This window comes from Paralichthys olivaceus, chromosome 5 (assembly GCF_024713975.1).
Source record: "Paralichthys olivaceus isolate ysfri-2021 chromosome 5, ASM2471397v2, whole genome shotgun sequence".
Lineage (NCBI taxonomy): Eukaryota > Metazoa > Chordata > Actinopteri > Pleuronectiformes > Paralichthyidae > Paralichthys > Paralichthys olivaceus.
Genome location: NC_091097.1, coordinates 19,307,646 through 19,328,764, shown reverse-complemented (window position 1 = coordinate 19,328,764; position 21,119 = coordinate 19,307,646). Strand labels below are relative to the sequence as shown.

The following is a 21,119-nucleotide window of genomic DNA, read 5'->3' as shown; positions in this document are numbered from 1 at the left end:
GTCGACGAGGCAGAGAGAACCCACCGTTCCACATCATGTGACATGATCTCAGTCCGAGGGTTTTCTCTTTTATTACGAGCCGCAGTGATTTCCTGCAGAAAGGAGGCGCATTTAGAAACGAACCCGGGGTGTTTGAAGATTTGTAGGAGGGTAATTGGAAATGTGGGAAGATATTTTTACCATAACAAGTGGCTGGTTTGCCAACGAGGCCTCAAACAGTGAGTGAAACGTTCAATTTGGATTAAGACACAATGTTCCACATGAGAAGTGTTTTTAAAACATATAATTATTCAGTATTTTATTGACACAATCATCGTTAATGTCGCGCTGAAACGAGTTGGAGACGCATCATCGCCATATTCGACACGTTGCTACAGTTCCCCGGTGCTTTGAAGAGACGATTATTTTACGATGAGTTTCGTCTTCTGTAGATTTCTCTCTTTCTTGCTCGTCCTATTTAGACTCTGGGCTGTTTTACATGAGCTGTAATTTCACCGTCTGGGTCGACATCGGAGCTTTGTCTCGTCCCAGTGAGAAACTTCAAGGATTCAACCTCAGGACGACTTTAATTACACACATTTGTGGCCAAAAAAATCAACATGTGATATGACTTTCGAGGTCTGAGCCGCGCTGACATCTACAGGGACCTGTCTTTGTTTCTGTGACTGCAGACATCAGATCTGGACGACACGGCGGTTTGTGTCCTTGTTCGACCCCACAACATGCCAACTGCTGCAATAACTCTATAAACTTACACTTGCACTGTGCTGCAGAGTCGTTTCATACTTTGAATTAAATTTGATATGTTACGCCCCCTAATACACAGGCCACTGCATTTAAGAGGATGATATTTTACATATCCTCTGTAAACTTCTCCAGTGTTTTCATTTAATAACTGTTAAAACTGTGACCGCATTAGTGATAAAATATTATCATCACACAAATCTCTGCAGCAGAACTTTGTTTATTCTCATTCTTCTCACATGAATCATCTCCTGCTCCTCAGGTTTATCTTGGAACCCTCTGAGGGGTCCATCCCTTAAGCTGTGAACCACCAGACTATATCGGCTGCCTAGCTTCAAATAGGAGTTAAAGCATTAATTTACATTGACGATCTAATAAAATCATATTTGATAAATCACTCAGGTGACATTTTACTGCACAGCAAGAACTTAAAAGTAGGATTTCTAACTCATTCTGTGTCCTTCTTCCACCGCTGCCTCGCTGCGTGAAAAGAAAACTTACTTTCCACAAGCTACAACCACAAAATGCTGCTTGTGCATTGATGCTTTAGTGTTTTTAAATGTTTGAAATTTCCAGTAGATTTTGCTGATTATGTGTTTTTTGGGAGAACAAGCATCAACTTGTTGCTAAATCAATTCTCTACAACCCTCACATACCATTCTGTTAATCTCCTTTTGGAAAACAAAAAGGAAAAATACCTTTGCGTAACATCTACATCTCCAGCCCTGCTCTCGGCTCGTCTCTTGAGATTATCCGTCTCGTCTGAGCAGCCACAGACGAGGGACTGACGCTATCGTTTCTAACATCTGCCACTCATTTCAAACACTGGCACCAAAACCCGAATGTTCTCACACAACTTTGTGGCAAAGAAACGGCACAAACAGGATTTCGATTTTTATTTCATGTATTTATTTCCAAAGCAATGGGAATAATCACTGACAGCAGTGCTGGCCTGGATGAGTAGGCAGATAATGTAAGAAATGGTTAGTGGATAGTGAGCAAAACACTTGGAGCACTTCAAGCAGACATCATGTAAAGCACATAAATGCTGGGAAGGTGTGATAATATGGGATTAAAGTTATCCTGAGATTACACAAGAGATGGGCCGTGAATTTCTACACGGGTATAATGACGGGTTGTCAAGAGACGGATACCTCAGTGTTTATAAAATGTGTTTTTTTTTTTCCAGAGGAGGCCGCAAACACTACACACATTATATAAAAGTAGTGATACGTTGATATCCGGATGATGATGTTGACAACGCTGCACTCGTCAGACCGATACTTGGAGTTTAGTATCGACGAGTCGCAGCCGGTCTCTGGGGTTGAGTCCCGGAGGCGAAGTATCTCTGGTAGGCCAGCTGAGAGCCGTGGCGATAGGCGTAGAAGCGACAGGGCGAGTAGTCCTCGCAGGTCTCTGCACGCCGCTCCGCAGGAGACTTCACCTTCCTGCACAGGAAGCAGGGGAGGGTGACAGTGTGGAATGTCAGGCGGAGACGGTTAAAGGGAGGAATGGTGAGAAACAGACAGTGGCTCGAGTTTTGTTTGATATCACAAACTGAATCCAGTCGAGCTTTAACCTCCAGCTTCAGGCTCCCTGTGTTTGTTTCCAGCATGTGGGAACGTTTAAGGCTCTAATTAAGCTTTGTCTCAACGGTTTACAAAATCGTGTGGCTTTTCTCGCCTGCTGCACTGTGGTTTTCCATTCGCATCTGATACAGGAAGTGATTTTTATGCCTCGTTGTGCATGTCTGTGGTCGCGTGTTTTACCTCATGAGGTTGTAATTGAACTGGCTGCCTCTGGGCAGGTTGAGTGCGTTGCTCCTGTCTGGTGAGATGAAGGAGTTGGCTCGGCTCGGAGGCACAAACAAATCTGGAACCACAAAAAACTTTACTAGACAACTTTCCTCGTCGAGTTGTGTGAGTCGTGCCCCTCATGCAACTGATCTGGGTCAGACGTAAAGTGGAGGACGAGGGTGTGTGAGTGAAGGGTATTAAACTGTGGAGCAGGCTGATTGTTAGAAGTGCATGCATGTTTTTCCATGAACGAGAGATTTAATCACCTTCGATGGATTCTGTGCTTTCATGAGATTCTATGGGAAAAACATGGAATCGGGTTAAGCATAGATGATGAATCACCGTCTAACTCTGACATATTAGCTGTTATGAATGAAAAATGGCTGCTGAGCGACAGCCGAGCGAGGATGTGAAGCTGTACCGTAGCAGACGCACACAGACGCCACTGCACAGAGTGCCAGAAACTGAAGGAGGCTCCTCATCCTGGGGCTTGTTTGTCCTCCTGTCTGCTGGAGGAGAGGAGAGGAGAGAAGAGGAGAGAGGTGTTTCAGTGAGACCTGTCAGCACCAGAAATAAGCATCAGGAAAAGAGGGAGAAAAAAGAGTTAAAAGGATCTAGGGGAGGGGGAGAGGGGGAGAGAAAGTGGCTCAGACGCCTCAGATTCTGTGGGTAAACAGGGGACGAGAAACCACAAGCAGAGATAGACGGTGGCTGAAAGTCTCTATATCTGTGCTTGTGGTTTTGCGCATGCAGCCGGAGACATGCTGTCCTGTACATGTTCACATGCGGCTGCAGAATTCATCCGTGTGGACAAACCAAAGATCATATTCATGAGAGGAGACAGGAAACAAGCGTCCAGAGGTCGTGTCTGTGTTTTCTCCAAACACACGTTCAGCAGCTGGAACCTCAGTTTGAAGAGAAGAGTGAAAGGAGAATCACTGAGACGCTGCCGACTGATCTGAGCTCTCACGTCTAACGCAGGGAGATTAGCTGTAATGATGAAGACGCAGGTCTGACTGACACTCGTACTGCACATGTATGATTTACAGTAAGGTGTGTGACACCTGTACAAACAGCAAACGCCAGATGTTTCAAACACACACACTCTGTTCTCACATGCCTGCAGTGCATGAAAGCTTTCATCCCCATCTTCTGTTTGTGGGATTTGGACGGTACTCCTTTTTTTTTTTTTTTCCACCATCAATAGTTGCATTCATGACACATGAGCACACGCGCACACAAATCCGTGACACGTGCTCGCACACGCACTCACAACATCTACCTCGGGCCCTCTGGCATGTCTTGGCTTCAAGTGGAACCAGTGGGCACAGACATAGCAAAGTCAGGGGAGTTCAGAAAGAAACACAATCTTTCAAGGGTGTGTGTGTGAGAGAGAGAGAGAGAGAGAGAGAGAAAGAGGTGCTGACAACAGAGTTTTGATGCCCTCAGAGTATTTGGGGTCCTGGTGGGTTCCCAGCGTTCCTCCCTGCAGAATGTGCCAACCTCACTGGAAAAAGTCTGGAATGACGCTCGTGCACGGAGCCAAACCGAGGCTACATACTAAGCAGTCTCTGCAGAACATTGCCCCACGAAGCATTCTACCAAAAACATTTTTCAACATGCATCCTGACCTCACGAAGAAAATGAGCAGCGACGGCAAAAACTTCTTCTCTGCTCCTCACCTGCAGCTGACTTCAGAAGTTAATTTGCTTTCGTGCACTTACCGTGAAAGATAATTATGCAAGCCTTGGAAATATCTCTCCCGAGGAATAATTTCTAATTCCTGAGAGCAGGGCTTTTATACTCACCTCATTTCCCCCCACCCCTTCATGTTCTAACCCACCGACTCCCCCCCCCCCCCCACCTCCCCTTTAGCCCTCGCCCTCTCTCCTCCCCTCTCCTTCTATCAGCCCTCTCTTCTCCAACACTTAATCGTAACCGTGGGCATTAGCTCACTCTTTCTCTCTTTCTCTCTCTCTCTCTCTTTCTGCGACTCCCACGTCTTTTTAGGAAAAGCCCAGCAGCGAAGGTGACGGAGAGAAAAACAAGCAGGGGGTAAAACAGAGGGGAAGGTGACGGAGGCCTGGCACAGGGACGTCTCACCTGCCTCATCACAGGTACACGACAGTGTTTGCTGCCGTTTGTCAGCGTGGCAGCAACACATGAGAAAAACTTCCACCACACAGACACAACTTGGACGGTTAAGTTTTTCGCCCCCGTGTGTGTCTGAGAAACGTGCAACACTTCGGCTGTTTAAAGCTGAAATCAAACACTTGATAAATGATAATACTGTAATTGTGGAGAAGTTTGAATTAACAGAAAATGAATACGACAATAAAGCGTCAGAATAAAATAACGGAATAATATAAAAATGTCTCCCAGGCCAAGCTCTACGTCTTTCAGAGTGAAAATCGCAAACTGTACGTAAAGATGGGCGACAATACAGCGAACTACAAAAGTGACGCCGAAGTGTCTCCATCGCCACCTGGTGGCTGAATGCAGTACAGGTCACTAACCCATGTTAATGGTTGGGACACGGACACTTCTAATAAATGATAAACAAACATGGTGTGTTGGTTCTGACTTTGTTATCTCAGCTGAATAAAAGTCCTGCGGGGGGGGGAGGAGTTGACTCATCAAGTTTCCGAGAAGAAATAACATCAGCGTCTTGACAGACTTCCCAGAATGCATTGTTTGAAGAAGAATACAAGATAAGATCAAAACAACAACAAAAGACCTGGTTTGATGACAGGAAACATATTAAAGATTTATTCACGGTACGTTTCGTCCACTTACTCACATTATACGTTACAATTAATCAACCGACTAACTAACTAGCCAGCAAAGTGTTTTTCCTTTAACATACATTGTTTGCAGTCGGCGTCAGGAGAACTTGCTTTATTAAGCTGCACCAACTTGAATTTATAAAGAACGTAAACGTGAGCAGCACTGAGTTTTCACTCGGACGCATGCTTCACTTCACCAGACCCATTAAAGGACATGCAGCGGTGAGAGAGAACAACAACCATCTGGTGTTGTACGTCTGAGCGTTACGTAACGCCGCATCACGTTTGGCTCGGAGTGCGAGGGCAGACTCTCACCATCAGTAAACAAACCTGACGAGCAGGACGGTGTATGGCAGCGGCAGGCGGGACTCAGACAGTAAGAAAAACATCAAGACAGACATGGAGATGGAGATAAACCCCGTCGGCAGATAGGAGGGAGGCCGGGGGGGGGGGGGAACTCAGGATTCAGAGGGAGAGACAGGGAGAGAGAGGGGGAGTCAGTGGGAGTCGAGACAGAGAAGAAAGAACATGTTGTGGCTGCCGTGGATGTTTTTGGCACGTGGAGCTGCAGACGTACTCAGTGATGTGGTTATATTAGGCCGTATCCTCAGACATGCACCAACACAAAGGAGGGAGGCAAAGATGGAGGATTGGTTTCTTCCAGATTTGATTTACGGGTGCACGGCCTCGTTTAAGTATTTCTTCCTAAACTTAGACGCAGACGTGAGAGAGGAGGCCGAGCGAGGTGGATGAGAGAAGGTGGAGACGGTGATTGAATGGAAAACCGAAGTCAAATGCATATTTAGTTTTTGAATCCCTCTGCTCCCAGTGCTTTTATTCTCTCTGTTTTTATTTATATCCTCTCTCTGTCTCTGCTCATCATTAAAGTCGTAATTCTGCTTCACCTCTTTTTTTTCACTCCTTCTCGTGCAATTAGCTTCCCGTGCTCCTGAGAAATGTTACGAATGCACCTCGGAGACACAGAATCCTGTTTTTTCTCATGACCGTTGGCGGATGAATGATAAATGAAAAACAGGACGGGTCAGGGTTGTGACCTGAGGAAGACACATCTGGTTTGTTTTGGCGACAACGTGGAACGAACCGGAGGGAAAGAAAAAGCATGTGAGGGGAGAAATCGATGCTCAGGCGAAAAAATGCAGGAAAGAACCTGAATTTCATAACGAGGCCACGACCACAAATGTGTTAACTATCCAAATAATGTCTGCAAAAACACAAATCTGACCTGTTTGGGCAGGATTGAGTTTCCCTCAGTGGTTGGGCAGGTGTACCTCAGGCTGCTCTGCGGCCCTGTGGACAAACACAGTCCAACAACAACAACAGAGAAAAGAGGAGTTCAGCTTTAATTGCGAGGCCAGATATGTTTTTTTTCATGGTTCATTTTCTAAACAGTGAGTCACTTCAACATTATATCTGAAAACCAGCGGACACGTTAAGGAGTGAGTGACTCAGACGGAGTCGGTGAAAACATCGTGCGACCATGTAAGCTCATTCCTTGGCTCCGTCGGCCCCGTGGGCTGGAGGAGGATCCGGCCAGACTGGATGAAGGACAGACATTACTCAGGACTGTCCCTCGGCTCTGAGCCTCTGATGCCTCTGTTGTCCTGCAGCTGTGAATTTTGCCGTGTGAACGTCAAGAAAACCTTGTGTAGATTTATGGGTTCTTCTTTGGCTCTGAAGATCTTTTGTTGTTGTCGCACTTGATGTTGAAATTTAAATCAGTGGATTTTGGAGGAGTCTGTTGAAATGAAAAGTTTTCTTAAAGAATCTGGTTACACACACACACACACACCCACTTGTTTTATCAGGCTGAACCTCACCTCCCCTCCCTCCCCTCCCGCCACATATCGGGTTGCACATAATCAGAAATATGGAGAACAAAAAGTCGTTCATAAAACTTTGAGGAAACTCAAAAAAAAGAAAGTTAGAGAATATAAAAGTCTGCCTGTTCAGCTCAAAGTGACCTCTCGGACTTTCTGCCTCAGGAGAAGCTGCACAGGTTTCAAAGTTTGAGTTCAAGAGTTAGATGATGAAGTTTGAATCTACGTCCTCGTCTGTACGATAAACATGAAGCTTGTTGTTTTAAAATACCTGGTGTGAGGAGAGGGGCTGAACCTCCTCTTGTATTATTAGTATTTTCTCCAGAAAACCTCTGAAAACAAATTAAATTCAAATTACCTGACAACCCCCCCCCCCCCCACACACACACAGCCTGCAATGTATAAACAGTCCTTTATCTCCGTTTGGCATAAACACTGAAAAACAGCTGTCCAGGCCCTGTAATGGAAAAACTCTCCATCTCTCCATCTCATATCCTTCTGATCTAATCTGTTTCAAAACAACTCTGTGCCTTGTGAGGGCTGTTGGCAACAAAGTGGAGGAGGACCTGCATCGACCTGCATCAGACACTGTCACAGACGGCGACAATAAAGAACAACTTCTACCGTGACGATCACCGAAGGAACATGAGTCCTGCTGTGGCTTGACTGAGCTGAAGTGTTTCTGGATCAGTTGATCCTCCGGCTGTAAACCGTGTTTACATCTGGATCCTGCACCACCAGTGACTCATCATCCTCATCTCCACCCGCCAGAGGAGACGCCAGGATGAGTGGGGGGAGGGGGTGGGGGTTCTCCTTCAGAAAATACAAATCTTTGATTAAATCATGCAACACCCTCGAGATACTACATAACAGCAACATACAAACAAACACTCTTACTGAAGTAGAGGAGGATGGAATTTTTTTATTTCAGGGGGAAGGCCATTTGGTTGTTGGTGTAAAAAACACCATTGAGTGAAATAAACTGTTTTGGCTTTTCATCAACTGTCTGATTCAGTGAGTTTCCGATGAGGAAAGAAACAGAAATGTTTGAATAACTAGTGTCACAGTCTTTGAAACAACATCTACTTCTCCCTCATTCACATTTCCAGAAGTTAAACGTACAATATTTAACTCTTTATCTAGTTTAACACGTCTGTTATGAGATGATTTTACTGAATCTTTAATAACGAAGTTTGACCCAGAAGTTTTAGTGGAGACGGACAAAGCCACAGGTAAACAGAATATGAGGCGACTAAATATAAACCAGTTTCCTTGATGAAACATTTTGGATCGTGTAGTTCACAGAGTATAAAGATGTGTTTTTAGACATTTTAATGAAGAATTTCTTGATATCATATTCACAGTGAAGTGAAGCTTAAAGATTTAACTGCATGAACTAAGAGGGAGACAAACCTGCACAGCTGCTGCAGAGTCTCACTTCTTTCCCTGCATCTCCTGTAATCTCTCTCTCCTGCAGCCGAACCTGTCATTACGCAGAGATTAAGAAATAGTTTGTCTCAATACGAGCGCTCAAGTTAAATCTGGCAATCATTTTGAGTTTGACCAGAGTTTTGTTAGAATCCTGCAGCGTGCAGGATTAGGCCGGGACGAGCTTGGCTTTTTGCACGTGAGCTTTTAAGTTTTAAACACACTCTAAATGATTTAAGCGTGTCTTTGGCATGTTGATAAGTGGGTTCAATTGAGGAGGCTTCACTGTGTGTATGTGTGTGTGTGTGTGTGTGTGTGTGTGTGTACATGTTGCTCAGTATAACCTGCTTCTATTTCTCACGAGAGCTTCATCCAACTCTATCGTTTCATGTGCTGTTTACTTTGGTGCCTCGCTGCTGCTCTGAGGAGCCAACTCTAACAAACTGACCTGCAGAGCATGTGAGCAGCTCCCACCCACCTCCCTCTCTCTCTCTCTCTCACACACACACACACACACACACATGTACATGTACATCAGATAACGTTCACAAACAGACAAACAAACACAAACAAGCAGGTTCTCGAGAGGCCACCGAGTTCAACAACGTGAAAGAGCAGCAGGAGCCGACTCTTCCTCGGAGAGATCTGCCGAGAAGGAATTTCCTCCGCCAGCATCGTCTCAGTGATTGTTACGCACGACCACAAACCCGACAACAATCTGCTCGGCACCTTTTTCTCCTCTGTCTCTTTCCGTTCATAAAGTCTCTCATTCTTCTTCCCCTTTTCTCATCAGTCCATCCCTCCATTTATTTATTTTTTTGTTGAACAGTGCCGAGCCCTCTTCTCTCTCTCTCTCTGTTGTTCTGCATCTTTTCCTCTTGGCCTCACTCTCCTGCTCATTATCCAAACTCTTGGACTCTACATCAGCTGGTTCTGGGTTTTCTAAAGTTAAACTTTACAGACTTCAAACTGACGCTGCACAACCAGACAAAGTGTATAAAAGTATATAAAACTACATAAAACTACATAAAACTATATAAAACTATATAAAAGTATATAAAACTACATAAAACTATATAAAACTATATAAATTTAAAGAGAAGTATGTAAACATCAACTCGTGGCTGTAAACTGCATGGATATATTTACTTAATCTATAAACTGTATGTATATGTATATATTTACTTCATCTTTGAACTGTATGTATATGTATATATTTACTTAATCTATAAACTGTATGTATATATTTACTTCATCTTTGAACTGTATGTATATATTTACTTCATCTATGAACTGTATGTATATATTTACTTCATCTTTGAACTGTATGTATATGTATATAATTACTTCATCTATGAACTGTATGTATATATTTACTTCATCTATAAACTGTATGTATATAATTACTTCATCTATGAACTGTATGTATATATTTACTTCATCTATGAACTGTATGTATATATTTACTTCATCTTTGAACTGTATGTATATATTTACTTCATCTATAAACTGTATGTATATAATTACTTCATCTATGAACTGTATGTATATATTTACTTCATCTATGAACTGTATGTATATATTTACTTCATCTATGAACTGTATGTATATATTTACTTCATCTTTGAACTGTATGTATATAATTACTTCATCTATGAACTGTATGTATATATTTACTTCATCTATGAACTGTATGTATATATTTACTTCATCTATGAACTGTATGTATATATTTACTTCATCTTTGAACTGTATGTATATAATTACTTCATCTATGAACTGTATGTATATATTTACTTCATCTATAAACTGTATGTATATAATTACTTCATCTATGAACTGTATGTATATATTTACTTCATCTATGAACTGTATGTATATATTTACTTCATCTATGAACTGTATGTATATGTATATAATTACTTCATCTATGAACTGTATGTATATATTTACTTCATCTATAAACTGTATGTATATAATTACTTCATCTATAAACTGTATGTATATATATATATTTACTTCATCTTTGAACTGTATGTGTATAATTACTTCATCTATGAACTGTATGTGTATAATTACTTCATCTATAAACTGTATGTATATATTTACTTCATCTATAAACTGTATGTATATGTATAAATTTACTTCATCTATGAACTGTATGTGTATAATTACTTCATCTTTGAACTGTGTGTATATGTATATATTTACTTCATCTATGAACTGTATGTGTATAATTACTTCATCTATAAACTGTATGTATACATTTACTTCATCTATAAACTGTGTGTATATGTATATAATTACTTCATCTATAAACTGTATGTATATATATATATTTACTTCATCTATGAACTGTATGTGTATAATTACTTCATCTATAAACTGTATGTATACATTTACTTCATCTATAAACTGTATGTATACATTTACTTCATCTATAAACTGTGTGTATATGTATATATTTACTTCATCTATGAACTGTATGTATATAATTACTTCATCTATAAACTGTATGTATACATTTACTTCATCTATAAACTGTGTGTATATGTATATAATTACTTCATCTATGAACTGTATGTGTATAATTACTTCATCTATATATAGCCTCAGTTTAAGACTCATCAGCGTTCAAACAATAAAGTTTTGAGGTAAATTCAGTTCATTCCAGTGAAAAAGCCACAAGTAGTTAATTTATTTACAGGCTCAGTAAATCTGAATATTTGTTTCGTGTTGACTTCAACTTGGATGAACTTTGAATTTCAATTTCACGACTTCGTCCAAAACCAAGCGGAGAATGACCCAAAGCCTGTCGTCGCTCACGAGCTTGGAAAAGAGGAACGCGTGTTTGTGTTGTTGTTGTAAATTCAACATCTCCTCGAGAAAATGTTTTTTTAAAATTCGGACGGATGATTATTTTCAGGGTGACCTCGTGATCTTAAATACCAGGAAGTGAATTTCATTACACCCGGAACAAACACTCCCTCGGACTCAAGGATCAGCTGATTAGAAAGTCAACCTCACGAACCACTTTTTGTCCTTGTGAACACAATATTTCAAAAACGCCTCAAGACAATATTTTTAAATTTGGCACAAATGTTCATTTAGAGTCACGGAACAACTGAATCGATTTTCATGGGAAAAAAATTCACGGTGGCCTCATTACGACAACCTCCTCCCCTGCTCCTCCTCCACCTCCCTCAGTATAACGACTTCTCTTTATCAGGTTTTTTTCCCTCTCTCCCTCTCTCTCTCCAAGCCTCTATCTTCCCTCTCTCTCTTTGCGGTTGTCGGACGCGGTCAGCGTAATCACATGTACGCAGCCACCGACACAACAGGCCAAGCAGTGAACCAGCGCCGGGCAACAGACTGGTGACACGAAGGCAGGAGCGACGGCGACATAGCGGCTGCACCGGACGACCCCTTCGGCTTCTCTCAGACTCACATCCTCTCAGCTGTCATTTTATTTTAGGACGGCAAGAAAAAGAAAACGGAGGATCTACCACGGACACGAGAGATGTTGGAGTCATCACATTTCTCCGGGTTTGACTCTGGATTCCCTCGTTTCTCTGTCTCTTCATGGTGAAGAACCCTCAAACATTTCTGATTGTTTATGAAAGTATGTTCTTGACCTCAGGTCTTCTACTGCCGGCTCGTTAAATATCCCAAAAATGAACAACAGAAGGTTTCTGTTGCTAAGCACCGACGGTTTGGGAACAAACCCCCCCCCCCCCCCCACGAGCTACTTCTGTAAACAACCACAGACTTACTCATAATGAATTCTTTTTTACACCATTGCCTTTATTGTATTCTTCTTTTCGGTTTGCTTCATTGCTGACTTGTGTAAATACTTTCACTTGAGAGGAGAGCTACTTCCTCTGCCTCTAGAAGTTCTCATCGGTCAGGAGGTCGACACGGAGGCTCGTGTTGTCGTCTGCTCGCTTGTGGTCAAAAATCCATGGAAGGTAGAATCCAGATGTGACTTTTGATCCAACGGGACAAAAACCAAATCACGTAGAGGTCTGCACATGTGGAATAAAACACGTTGGGATCTGTGGACGTCCCGTCATGAAGATCAACACGAACACATCGAGCATCTACAACCGAGATGATGCAGGAGACGGATGTCCACACACTGAGTTCAATACCCACAAGTCCTCACTCTATATTCACTGAGCTGTGTCAGATACATAGACCATATATAAAGATATAAAGATATAAAGATATAAAGATATATAGATATATAGATATATAGATATATGGACATGAGGTTGAAGCCCTCTCGGCCTCAGCTTCTGAAGAAGACAGTGTCAGTTCTGCTGAGTGACTCTCATCTGCCCCCTGCTGGTGAAAAGGAGGGATGACCCCCCCACTGTGGAATATGATGCTTTAACAAACTCTATTTTTGTTTCCTTCTGTTTTTCATACGTTGTTGAAGAGACTGACTATGTGCTGGATTATGTGTGAACGATATAGGATGGAAACAAAGATGTGGCTCCTCTAGTCTCTTCTCCTCTCCTCTGCTCTCTCATCTCCTCCTCCTCTACATCTTCTGTCCTCTTCTTTCCTCATCCTCATCTCCTCTCTTTTTCTCATCTCCTCTTCCTATCCTCTCCTCTCCTCATCCCCTTGTCTCCTCTCTTTTCCTCCTCTGTCCTCTCCTCCTCCTCTCTTTTCTTCCTCTGTCCTCTCCTCTCCTCCTCATCTCCTCACCCCTTGTCTCCTCTCTTTTCCTCCTCTGTCCTCTCCTCCTCCTCTCCTCCTCCTCTCCTCATCCCCTTGTTTCCTCTCTTTTCTTCCTCTGTCCTCTCCTCTCCTCCTCATCTCCTCACCCCTTGTCTCCTCTCTTTTCCTCCTCTGTCCTCTCCTCCTCCTCTCTTTTCCTCCCCTGTCCTCTCCTCCTCCTCTCTTTTCCTCCTCTCTTCTCCTCTCCCCTCTGAATTCATATATTGATAAGCTCTCACAATCAGCTCTATGAAAGCGTCTCCTCATGAAAGCTCTTTCGAGAGACAGTTCCTCGGAGTCTTTCCACGTCTCTGGACTTTAATGTTATTAAGCCGAATGAGCGTCTCACAGTGAGTCTGTCTCTCTGGAGCCCCCCCCCCCCCCCCCCGACTGCCTGAGAGCTGCCAGCAAACACTGCTAATGAGATATTAGCCCTGACAGTGAAAACTTGGGAGGGGGTGGAAACTACTATTCCCTCATCTCTTCTCTTCTTCTCTGCAAACTCTGTGTGATGCAGCCTCTCTCCGCCTGTCTCCTCATCCTCAGTCTGTAGTTTTGGCCCCTAAATCACTTTTGTCTTTGCATCTCTTTGTTTTTGTGTTTTTGTTTTGTTTCACCTTGTTGTCGTCTCTTTTTTTTTCTGAAGCAGAACTTTCAGACTCAGTTTTTAATTCTCACTGGAGATGTAAAAACACTGGATTCTCAGTGGACTTAAAAAAAACTCTGATGAGGGTCAGGAGATAAATCAGGACGTCTCTTAAATGAGCTCCAACAAGAAATGTGAAAACAGTCCCTTCTAGCAGAATCTCTGGTCCATGGACATGTCTGAGCACTGATCCGTCCATGAGGACAATATTTCCAATCATATCCAGAAAACCAGGGTTCTGTTGAGGGACCAGACTCCACTTGTTGTTTTCTTTGGGGTCACAGAGTTTGTTTTTAAAAGTGCATGTTGTCAGCTTTATTATTTCACAGCCGCTCAGAAACATACACGATCTATAACGTGTATTCTTGGGTTTTAATGATCACAACATTGTTGCAGAGCCTGTTAAGTATTAATGAGCACACCGTGGGCTGGGGATGGGATGTTTCGTTAGCCGAGGGCGAAACCGGCCTGGAGCGCACGCGGGGCTGAATAATAAAAGCCGAACAGAATGTGAATGAATGTGCTGCATTCAGAGACACCAACATGAAGAAATGGATTAATTATGTTCATTATCTGATGTGGAATAAATAGGCCAATAAAACGTGTTTGTGTTGTTTTACCACATACCTGTGTCACAGATGTGCATTTATCTAGAATGTTGTTCCAGATGTTCCTGTTAAAAGACAAGTGCAGCAGTGAAATGGCTAATCATTTCATCCCTGCATTTATTCCCCATGGCGCCGTCACACTCGTCAGTGTTTCTCGCAGCTTATGTTGTTGTTTTCATTTAAATCCAGAAAACGAGTGCGGCATCTATCAGGTCTGCAGGCGGAGAGAAATCACAGGAAACGTGTGAAAAGAAGCAGGGGATGCACGGGGCTGCAGGGAAGAGTGACACTGCAGAATGTGAAATCACATCCCATCAACTCAAGGGACCCGTCTCCCCTCGGTGGGACCGAGCTGCATCGCTCTCCGAGGGACGCCTCTGAGCACTTGCTACGCTCAATAACCTTTTACTCCTTTTATTTCTCCACCACTCAACTTCCTTTTCTTTAATCTCTCGTCATTCTCTCCATTTAGACGACGGTCTCTATAACCCTGCAGCTAATGTCGCTCCTCTGCTCGAGATGTGAGGGATATAGAGACTTCTGATTTCAGCAGAAGCATTTGTTCTTGTCACGCGCCGGCACACGTGTACACATGTCTCCCTGTTCCTCCCTCAGGATGTTGACATGTCCCTGTGCTGCGTGTACTCGTGACGTCATGCTACTAGCACAAAGGCCTATGAATGTTAGTTTTCACTTATTTCCCGACAGTCTTAGCGTCATCAGCCTCCATCTTTAAAGTGGTCTCGTCTCGTTATCCCGTCCTGCGTCATGACAATGTCAAGCTCTTTGATTTGGTGATATCCAATTAGTCTCTCCCTCTGAGGAGAAAGCGCCCCAATCTAATAAGCGTCCTCCCTTAATACCGTCGGAAGCCTTAAAGCCCAGATTATAGCTCGAGCCGCTCCCTCGTTTAGCCTCACCCATTCCAACCTGGCCGTCCCCTTCCCCATCCACTGTACCTCACTTTCTCTGTGGTCGCTCTGGAGCCTCCTCGGCTGCTCTACACCCACTCTGAGCATTTTGGCTCGACTGCTCTCACCGTGTGGGCAAAGTGTGAAGAGAGACAGAGTCCTCACTTTTCAGGAGGAGAAAAAAACCAAACGCATCCCTCTCCCTCTCTCTCTCTCTCCCTCTCTCTCAGAATCAGAACTCATTTTGTATTCTCACATCTCATTAGCACAGATGTGCCTCAGTGTTACCCACATAAATAAAAAGGTTTCTGTGCCTCTCACTGCAGCAGCAGAGTCGCAGCCTGGTGAGTCCTCGGGCTGCAATCTATTCAGAAGTAACGAGCAAAGCTGTTGAAAAACAAATCAAAGAAAATATCGTCCGTCTTGTTAACTCGCTCTGGGACTCCACTCTGGATTCCTCCACTCCTCCTCCTCGCCGCCATGTTTCTACAAGATCTTTTAGTTTGCGCGGCTGGAATTGGATTTGGACCCGAGCTCTGCGGCAAGTTCCGTTGAACTTTTGGGCAACTTTCCTCTCACAGTTCCACATTATTCATTTTTCTGTTTGACTGTGAAATCTCCTGTTTCCGGCTCAGTTTGGGTCGAGGTGGGAGAAGAGTTTAAATAAAAGAATCGATGACGTGTTGGCGAAAGTTAAAACTTCACTTCTGCAAAGTTCTGTCTCCTGCTTCTGCCTTTTTAGTTTTGGGCTTGTTTAAATATTGTTCACGTGAAGTTCAATGTCGAAATGTGTCTATACGTGACTGTGATTAATATTCCTTCCCTTCACTGAGACTGAACCCAATCATCCTCACATCTCACATCGGCACAACCTTCACACACAGCAAACGTCTACACTGGGTGGATGAGTTTTCAAAAACCAGGGAAGAGAAAAGTTTTCCTACAGAGAAATGTCTCATTTCGTCCTTACTTTCATTTCTGATTCAAATTTAACATCAAAGCCAAGGTCGGGTTTCAACAAACAGCCAATTCTGTGCAGCGTGAATGTTTATTTCCCTGTTTTATATTCTGACTTCGCCATAATGGCTCCAGGATATCTGAGCCCTGCGCCGCCGCCGCCGCCGCCGCTCTCTCTCCGTCGCTCAGTGTTTCCATTTCGGCCTCAAATGAAAAATGGCAGATTAATAATTGCACGCCCACGTTCTTGCTGCTACACATGTAGCTCTCAGCTCGCCTCAGTGTGTGCGAGGTGAAAAATAACCGCCGTCCGTGGCAGAGGGGACCTCGCTCTAACTCCTCTGTGGGAAAGTTTTTGCAGCTTTGCACTGAAATCACAGTTTCTAGACTCACTGAGGAGTTTCAGAGGAAAGAGGGAGGATGCAGCAGCAGCATACAGGTAGCAGCACTTGTCTCGCTGTGCACCCACAATGCACTGGTGCACTGTAAGAATCTCATGGCTTCAAGTGGAGAGGAGCCTGCAGCAAATTCTCAAAGATGAATGTGTGTTGATGGTTGAGACATTTGTGTCTTGACATGAAAACTCAAACTGAAACAACAGAGTCGACATAAGCTCGTCCAAAACGCCACAGCCGAACGTCTCACGTCAGATTTTAGCTTCTAGCTTTTTTTTTTAGCTTCTCGTGTATTTATACATGAAGGATTTATTTTATTTAGCGTTTCTGCTCATTTAATCCGTTAACCGACACAGGAGGAATAAAAAAAACACACGATCCTGGTTCCGTGCTCGGCGAAGACTTAAACAGTTCCTGAGAATGTTTTGAGAGACGCTCGTGACGACAAACGACACGTAAGCCTGTGAAATGAGATTCAGGTCAATTTGCCCTTCAGAGAATTCTACCCAGTGTCCAATTAGTTCAGCACGCTGGCTTCTTAACGTCTTACACAACACTGACACACAAAGGAAAAACCACCCGAGAGAAAAACTCAACCACCAAGCTGATGAAAGTTACTGAACAACAAACACGTCACCTGAGTCATTGTGTTAACAACTCAACCACAATATGATGACGGGCGCTGAAACACTCTTTACAAGCTCATTCAGCAGCAGAGAGATGCTCAGTCTATGAAAACAAAATCCTGTCGATGAAACAGAAAGAAAGTGAAAGTATTCACTACAGATAGATCCACGTTCCAGGGAATTTGCCAGTTGCTATAAAAGTAAAAAGATCTGGAGTGAAACTGAAAGGATTTTACACTTTAAACGTTGAAGGAGCGTAGCGGATAGAAAATGGAAATGCATAATGTTTTTGCATGAATGAGAAAAATCATTAGTTTCATTTGAAGTGAATTTCTGTGAGCGGTGGCGTGGAATTTCAATCGAGCGGTGGAGGAGAAGAACTTAACACAAAGCAGAGGTGTTTTGGTGTCGAGTCTAATTTCAACAGAACAACCGTTATCTCTTAATGGATTTCATTTTCATGCGGCGCCGCTGAAAAAGTACTTCTTCATCAAGAGACATAAAAGAGGTGGCGGACGTCAGATCAGTAAAATTAACAAGGTACACAAAATGAAATAGAACAAACAATAATACCGACATTATGTTGATTCTACAGGATAACAGAGAGAACAGAAACAGTTTGAAACTTCCCTCAAGTAGATTTTAAAAATAGACAGCAAGCAAAAAGCAGCTTGATCAGCTTCAGCAGTCAGAACATCCAGAATCAAACATTCACACAGATAAACCCGAGCGGAGGCTCAGGAGAAACGCTCCCGTCTTACATCCCCGCCACGGCGTCTGAACGCCACCGCCACGGAGAAGCCCCAAGTGGAGCAGAAGCTCCTTATGAAGGATCAGCTCGTCTGACCCGAATACAAAACGATTCTCAAGTTGCAGACGACACAGAGGACTGAGAAACAGGGAGGTAATAAATATATACTTTATAAAAAAACTACTAGAGGGATAAACCACTGAGAGTTTGGACAAAGAGATCCCAAACTTTTCAGCCCCGAGGCCTGAAATCACGATGCCAGGGATTTATGACCGCGTTAGTTGAAGAATACAAAAATACTGATTAATACTAAAATACATCAACTGCAACTGATGCTTTTTTTTAATGGTTCATCAAAAAATATATTAAAAAAATGATTATTAATAGTTATATAATACAAATGAATTGATCCCACACAGGAGAAACTCACAGAATAAAAATTATTGAATGAATTAAAAAAAGAATATGAACATAATATACACCACAGAAGAAAGGTCAAAGGTCAGCATGTGTTCAGATGGGATTAGCACGTGTCGCCGGTTCAAAGTAGGTTGTAAATAATCTGCTGTGCATCGATCTCTGTCGACACTAATACGCAACTTCGTGTTTCCTGAACCAGACGGTCTGAGAGGTTTGTGTGTCGGAGTAAACGCGAATCGTTTAGACGAACAGGGTCAGTAACACAGTCATCGATGTTCTGTCGGAAGGAGGTCATGTGAGAAGACCCAATCAGAGATCAGCTGTGAGCGTTATTGTTCCCAAACGTCTCTGTTTCTACGTATGTCCCGTATTCACGAATCACAGTTTGTGTCACTGGGCTTCACACGGTGCAACATCCTCTGTTGTTAACCCTCAACAGGAAACAGGAAGAACTAGAAACATAGAAACCTCCGAGAGTCACATGTGAGGGATCCGTATAAATAAAGTTTACATTTTGTATAAAACTCTGCAGTACCTGTCTTCTAATAGGTTTGTCCCTGGTCCATCCGTCCATCTGTCCGTCCATCCGTCCAGGGTCAAGGGGTGTTGACGTTGGGGGAGAACCTGGGTACAACCAATCAAACCTAAAGTCTCCAATCAACCTGCACGTGTCTGGACGGTGGGACGAAGCCGGAGAACAAGGTCCAGACCTACACAGAGGAGACCGGGATTCAAACCAGGAACCTTCTTGCTGTGAGGCGCCCACTCCTGCCTAAATCTCTCCAGTACATCTGAGTGCACCTCATCGCTCCTTAAACCAGAAAATAATAAATAACACAATTAGTTATCGTCATTTAGACCATTTCCCTCCGATGAAACCATGAAACTCGAGCGAACCGTGGATCGGAGTCTGGATCTATACAGCTTATTTTATATTTCAGTCTTGAGAGCAGAGAAAAGCACCTGGATGTAAATACTTGTTTGTGTCCATGGTCGGGTGTCTTCCTATTTTCGGGGGGGAAAGATAACTTTTCTTAAAAATAGGAAGGTGGGTTCAGCAGCTGAGTCCGGGGTGACGCTGCAGAGACGGTGGTCTGGTCTCGTCTGGACCCGGTTTCTTTGACAGTAAGAAAGAAAGATGTGTTTACGTGCCGGGAATAGACACTCGTGGTTTCTTTGAGCTTTTGCTGGGCTGGGCGAGAACCGCCATACATCCCATAGATCATATGTTCTGTATGAAAGCACTGTACATGAAACCTGTGGAGGGAGAGGTTAAAAAAAAACAACACACACACACACACACACACACACACACACACACACACACACACACACACACACACACACACACACACACACACACACACACACACACAGAGAGAGAGAGGAATCCATACGGTTCATGAAAGGACAGAGTCGTCTGTTGAAATCATTCCCTGATGTTTACATGGATTTGACGAGCTGTAAAATATCTGCCTCCTGAAGCTGAACACATTCCGCGCCCCCCCCCCCCCCCGCTGCTCCTCTGGTAAAAAAAAAAACCCTGACGTCTGTTTCCTTCGCCGGTTACTTTCCTGAACTGAGCTGCCACGTTAATCCCGTTAGTGACGACTTACTGAAGAAGGTGGAATCTGAGGTTTGACACATTGACCTTAATATCCAGCGACTTCAACCCATCGTTATTAATTTAAACCGAGGAGTTCGCTTGGTCCGTCATCTGCTGTTTCTCACTGTTTTTGATCTATGTTTTAAAAAAGTGGGCCCGGCAGTGATTCCGGCGCTCGATGTGAAGACTCTAAACTTGTCGGCTCCTTCCGATCTGCGGCCAACATTCTGCGAAGGAGGATTAACCGTCATCCTCTTTCAGGAGCAGACATGTAACCCTGCTCTAAAAAACTGCCCCCAAGACCTCAGCATCTCAACCCGACGACCCCAAAACCCACTTCATATGTAAAACCTGTAAAACCGTAACACAGATTTAAATTGCTCGTCATTTTAAAAGTATTGTTTGTGCTGTATGATGTTGAAACTGCAGAGATTCACACCAAGACTGATAATAAGCAGGAGTAACTAACCCTTTAGTTTTAATGAATCTCATTTGAAGACGCTGAGGTTAATCCATGACGTGTTGGAGTTGACGTTGGTCACAACATTAATCGCTGCAGGTTTGTCGCCGTGCCAGAGGGACGGCACGATTCGTCAGTTGTTCGCCATGAAATGTGGTTTTCACATATTAATGTTTTCCGATCTACTGATTCAGATTCGACCATCATTATCCCTGTAGCGCCACCACCAGGTGGGCATCTGCGGGTTTAAATAAATCAGGAAATGGTGGACGGAGGGCAGAACTCATATAATCAACCATCAGGCTTAAAATTGAAACGTGTCAATCTCTGGTTTCAAGTCTTCTTCAGTAGATCATTAATTATCACGACTGAATTAACAAACACAAGCTGTAAATATAAATGGTTGTGTCAGAATTTGT

At 43.3% G+C, this 21,119-nt stretch overlaps 1 protein-coding gene and 1 long non-coding RNA gene across 4 annotated transcripts; both read right to left on the bottom strand.

Moving 5' to 3' along the window:
• Window positions 1-1,630: 1,630 nt before the first annotated feature.
• On the bottom strand, window positions 1,631-4,383 carry mgp (matrix Gla protein). Of its 3 annotated transcripts, none has more exons than XM_020106279.2 (5): window positions 4,265-4,383; window positions 2,962-3,046; window positions 2,807-2,836; window positions 2,514-2,616; window positions 1,631-2,192 (listed from the first exon to the last, which is right to left on the bottom strand). In XM_020106279.2, exons 2-5 carry the CDS (start codon window positions 3,020-3,022, stop codon window positions 2,036-2,038), a joined length of 351 nt encoding a protein of 116 aa, XP_019961838.2. In that variant the 5' UTR covers window positions 3,023-3,046; window positions 4,265-4,383; the 3' UTR covers window positions 1,631-2,035. The 3 variants fall into 3 exon arrangements, with proteins under 3 accessions (XP_019961838.2, XP_069381331.1, XP_019961839.2); XM_069525230.1 differs by having other exon boundaries at window positions 1,631-2,186; XM_020106280.2 differs by having other exon boundaries at window positions 2,962-3,049; window positions 4,265-4,333.
• Window positions 4,384-5,170: 787 nt separating this feature from the next.
• On the bottom strand, window positions 5,171-20,126 carry LOC138407804 (uncharacterized). The gene is made up of 3 exons (XR_011241126.1): window positions 19,598-20,126; window positions 19,170-19,445; window positions 5,171-6,634 (listed from the first exon to the last, which is right to left on the bottom strand). It is a non-coding gene; the product is annotated as an uncharacterized lncRNA (long non-coding RNA).
• Window positions 20,127-21,119: the final 993 nt, after the last annotated feature.